Here is a 5,242-nt window from a genome sequence, read left to right as displayed (position 1 = left end):
GGCCACACCAAGGGCCTCAGGCAGGTTGGGGGCATCTATAAGGGTTCCAGAAGTGACTTCCTATGGACGTGCCCTTAGCCTCCTCTTCTAGGATCCAGTTCATAACCTCTGGTAAGTGGGAATGTACCCCTTCTTCTGAGATCTGCTGGGCTCTGTCCTTCTCCTTGAATTGCTTTGAGCCACTAGGCCAAACTCTTGTCCTACTCTAGGATAATCAGGGCTATGACATAGCCCAAGGAAAATTATAGAAGCGTCACACTGATTATTACTTAGGGAAATCAATCTCCATTCCATATCATTGCTACATGTGACTTATTTACTGATTCTTGGCTTGACTCCTTGTCAGGAGGACATTTCTCATCAAAGGGGTATTATTTAGAGCTATAGCATTTTGTAGCAACCCCAAGCCCTCTCTAATACATTCTTATGCTCTATTCTGACTTTTGGGCCTACTACCAAACTTTAAATTTTGCCTCTGGCTTACAGAATGAGGTATATTGAATATTACATTCCATAGTATGTAACACTCACACCTAATTATTCTGATTGCCACCACTGGGGCCCCTACTTCCCACTTATAATCACCAATTCATAAAATGAGGAATGCTGCCCACAAAGAAAAACAGAGACACTCATCATTGCTGGGAAGTGCTCAGAGAACATTTAAACCTGCATCTTCCATTAAGAGCATGGATGTCCAGAGAAGACAGGGTGCCTAGAATATGCCTAGCAGTAAGTAGCAGATTTGCATCTAGCATCCATGCCTGAACCTTCTATGATAGCACTCTTTCCTTTGGACCAGGTTACTTCTTGATAAAATGTCTGCCTATCATCCTTTGCCACCAATGATATATTTGGCCACCATGTTCCTCAGTTTTCCAGGAGGGCTAGAACCTCTATCCTACAACCAATTTATTTTTTTTTCATTTTTCTTTTATTATTCATATGTGCATACAAGGCTTGGTTCATTTCTCCCCCCTGCCCCCACCCCCTCCTTTACCACCCACTCCGCCCCCTCCCTCTCCCCCCCCCTCAATACCCAGCAGAAACTATTTTGCCCTTATTTCTAATTTTGTTGTAGAGAGAGTATAAGCAATAATAGGAAGGAACAAGGGTTTTTGCTGGTTGAGATAAGGATAGCTATGTGAGGGCATATCAAATCAACGTGAGGGCATTGACTCACATTGATTTCCTGTGCGTGGGTGTTACCTTCTAGGTTAATTCTTTTTGATCTCACCTTTTCTCTAGTTCCTGGTCCCCTTTTCCTATTGGCCTCAGTTGCTTTAAGGTATCTGCTTTAGTTTCTCTGCATTAAGGGCAACAAATGCTAGCTAGTTTTTTAGGTGTCTTACCTATCCTCTTATCTCCCTTGTGTGCTCTCGCTTTTATCATGTGCTCAAAGTCCAATCCCCTTGTTGTGTTTACCCTTGATCTAATGTCCACATATGAGGGAGAACATACGATTTTTGGTCTTTTGAGCCAGGCTAACCTCACTCAGAATGATGTTCTCCAATTCCATCCATTTACCAGCGAATGATAACATTTCGTTCTTCTTCATGGCTGCATAAAATTCCATTGTGTATAGATACCACATTTTCTTAATCCATTCGTCAGTGCTGGGGCATCTTGGCTGTTTCCATAACTTGGCTATTGTGAATAGTGCCACAATAAACATGGATGTGCAGGTGCCTCTGGAGTAACAGTCTTTTGGGTATATCCCCAAGAGTGGTATTGCTGGATCAAATGGTAGATCGATGTCCAGCTTTTTAAGTAGCCTCCAAATTTTTTTCCAGAGTGGTCCTACAACCAATTTAAATGACTCTCCTTAACATCCATGGTGAGTTACGGTTGGAGTGGGGATTAGAACACAGGCATCTGTGTTCCTGGTATAGCCTTTCTCCAGCCCCATTATTTTTATAGTACAACTCTTTTCCTATTCCTCATACCCTCCTCCCTTGCCTACAGTCACTGTCTTTATTATCCAAGGTAGCCAGTTGACATCACCCAAAACCATCAGTGAAGATCACATGCCTTCAATGTGCAAAATGTCCGGGCTACTTTTAATCCTCCAGCACCCCACCTTATTTCCTGGTAATGCTGAGAAGTAGTGTATTCAGTTAAGTCAGGAGTCCATGGGAGGATGAAATCAGAATAGCATAGAGGAAGAGAGGAAGATCACAATGAGCATATGTGAATCAATTCATTAATCAACTTGAGGCTGTTAATCGTGTATCACATCTTTGGCTATTGGAGGAAAGCACTCTGTTAGGAGTCAGATGGGAGGAAAGATGGAAGGATCCCTTCTCATGGAGTCCTTATGTGCGTTTCCTTAAGGCTCACCTGTTCCTGGGGCAATGTCTTCCCAGCAGCAGCAGCAGCAGAAATGCCCACCCCAGCATGTCCAGCAGCAACAGGTGAAGCAACACTGCCAGCTACACCCTGTCAAATGTCAAGAAAAATGTGCACCTAAAATCAAGGATCCATGTGCTTCTCAGGTCAAGAAGCAATGCCCACCCAAGGGCACAGTCAATTCAGTCCAACAGAGTATCCCTCGGCCCAGCAAGCCCCTCAGTGCAAACAGAAGTAAGAATGGGCTGGGGATTATCACCTGCCCACCATCCAGACTACCACATGGAGTTTCCTCTTCTGCCTGCTCTTCTTCCCTCCAGCTCCCGAATTTTCCCTCTTCCTCATCTCTAGGGTCCAATGAAGAATTGTAAGGATTTTTTTTCCTATTGAACCCCTCAGCACACGTATCCTTTCTGTGCCAATGTTTCTTCTATAACCCACCCTGATGCAATGCCAGGTGGGCATTAGAGAGACCTTATCCTCTGCAACCTCCAGCTTGGCCGTAATTATAACCTTATCTATGTCTCAAAGCAAGGAAAGTATCTGGGTTTCTTCTGAGATCAGGTCCCACCCTGATGCATAGGGACACCTGAGCTGATCCACAGCTCTGCCTTAGTCTGATTCCCAATATCCCTTCTGTGCTTTTCTGCTAATAAAGTTGTGCTTCATGTAATGAATTTGTCTGTTCCTGGGCTGACTGCCCCTGTCCATTCCCAGCCCAATTTTGTGATCTGTTCATTTGTTCAGAAGTCATACTTCAGGAAGTATGTGAGTAAATGTCCCTGGGTATCTAGGGAGTCATCCTTATGGGCACAGTTAATCTCTGGTAGCTAATGATGGGGAGCGATCAGGGAAGGCCTGACACATCTCTGCTAAAACAGGGAGTGTCGGGGGGAGAACAGGCCCAGGGATTAGTTGGAAGAGTTTCTCAAGACTGAGAAATGCTTAATTAATTGCATGTAGGGAAGATGAAAAGACAGAGGAAGCTTTCAGTTCTTACCACTAGAAACCGAGCCCATCACATGACTTCTGCCATGTTGCCGTTCTGAAAAAGCAGACAAAACCTACGTAATGACCTGAGTGATGCAAAACATTTATAGAAACATATGTAAGTGGTTTTTCATGCATTTATTTGTTTTTCATTAATTTATCCATTCACTCACTCATTCACTCACTTATCTAATATTTAGCAAGTTGTAGTATGAGCTTAGTTTTCCACCCTGCCCATGCTGGATTTCCAGAGCCATCCAGAGAAAACCTATCCCAAGTCTCAAGTGTACTTTTTAGAGGTCAGTTGTTTTCTTACACAAGGATTTTTCCAGGGAGAGACAGCCATGTTCTGAGGGTTTGTTTGATGTATACAGGGCTTAGTTTTGATAATCTGACTTTATCAGTTTATGAAAGAAATCCTATTCTTACAACTACATCCTAAATCCTCCGTCCCTGGTACTGGACTAGTTGTTTATCTTAGAAAGAAGCAGCAAGCCTCCAAGATGCGAAAAGGGATGAGTCTTTAAAATAAAGACACCAGGGGAGGAGGAGCAGCTAAATATGGCCAGGTTTTTTGCCCTTGAGCTTTATTCTCCTCTTGGGATTTTCTCACTAATTTTTAATTGCCACCATTAGCAACACTATTAATAAATGACTTCCTCATTTAAGCTACTAGGCTGAAAAGTAATTAAGAAACACTTCCTTCATTTTCCCTTAAAATCACTGTCCATGGCTGATATGTCCAAGAAGTAATTATTTAAAATTTAGTGGACACAGATATTAACCAGGAACCTTAAAGTACTGTAAAAACAATTAAAGCTCACAGTAAGTGCTTCTAAAACCCTAAGAAGTCTTTCATACAAGTTTTGTTTCACAATCCTCCACATACCCAACTGACTCCTGTGTCAAGTAGAAAGGCTGCTCCATCTTAGTAGCTACCTAACTGGATTCCTTCCATCCAAGCCCCAGTCAGTTTCTGGGGTCATACTGTTTTTGGATGTCATGTCCATGTCTTCCAGAAAGGTCTGGTGAATTCTCTCAAAAACTTTTGAATTCCAGAGCTGGCAGATTTTCAGTGTTTTCACTACTGGAACATACATGAATGACTAAAACAATGAATGCTTCACTGTCATCTGTCTCAGGTTGTTAATTCAGCGGGAGGAGGAAATACCTATCACTTCCACACCAATAACCAATGACAAAGTGCCATCCCTGGGAATATGTGAGGATTCATTTCCCTCATAAAAACATGATTTTATGTAATCACAACTTTCAAAGGCTCACAAAGCAACATTGACTTATATCAAAGACCCATCCATTATGTGGTGAGAAAGGGCTGATTTGTTCATTCCTAGTTACCTTTCACATAAAGCAAGATGGCGTCAGAACACATCATTTGGTTCAACATCCTCACTGACCAAAAAAGAAAACTGAAGTGCTCACCCATAATTCCTACATATTCCAAAGAATAAAAATTCTTGCACCACTCCAAAATGTCCCTACTAGACTTCAAACACATCACTGTTCAGCAACTTCAGATAATTCACTTTTCTCCAAATACGTCATTCAATTTTGACGCCTCTGTTTTTTGGGCTTATTCTATTTCTCTTCACTATTATGTTTAGGGGATAATCTTAATTTTAAAAGTTTGGCTCAAATATTTCCATGGAGCTGCTGTTAACACTTTAGAAAGAACTGATAACTCTCATACACCACTTTTGTAATATGCCATATAATTTAATTTTTTATTAATTAAGCATATAGTTAATTTTTCATTATAATTCAGTTTGCATGCTTAATTATCCAGTTAAAGCATAAGGATTGTATTAGTCTCATAATCCCCAAATGCACAATTACTGGCTTTTCAAAAGTAGAATGGAACAACTGTGGCAAAGCAGAGGTA

At 41.6% G+C, this 5,242-nt stretch overlaps 1 protein-coding gene across 1 annotated transcript; it reads left to right on the top strand.

Moving 5' to 3' along the window:
• The first annotated feature begins 632 nt into the window (after positions 1-632).
• On the top strand, positions 633-3,063 carry Sprr4 (small proline rich protein 4). Its single transcript, XM_074048081.1, is given in 3 exon segments — positions 633-732; positions 2,335-2,544; positions 2,547-3,063. Coding segments are annotated over 3 exon segments (261 nt in total). The 5' UTR covers positions 633-722; the 3' UTR covers positions 2,588-3,063.
• The last annotated feature ends 2,179 nt before the right edge of the window (positions 3,064-5,242 follow it).

The sequence above is a fragment of the Castor canadensis genome, chromosome 11 (genome assembly GCF_047511655.1).
Source record: "Castor canadensis chromosome 11, mCasCan1.hap1v2, whole genome shotgun sequence".
In the NCBI taxonomy this organism is placed as follows: domain Eukaryota; kingdom Metazoa; phylum Chordata; class Mammalia; order Rodentia; family Castoridae; genus Castor; species Castor canadensis.
Note: the sequence above shows the minus strand (reverse complement) of the source record. Positions and strands in the feature narration are given on the sequence as shown.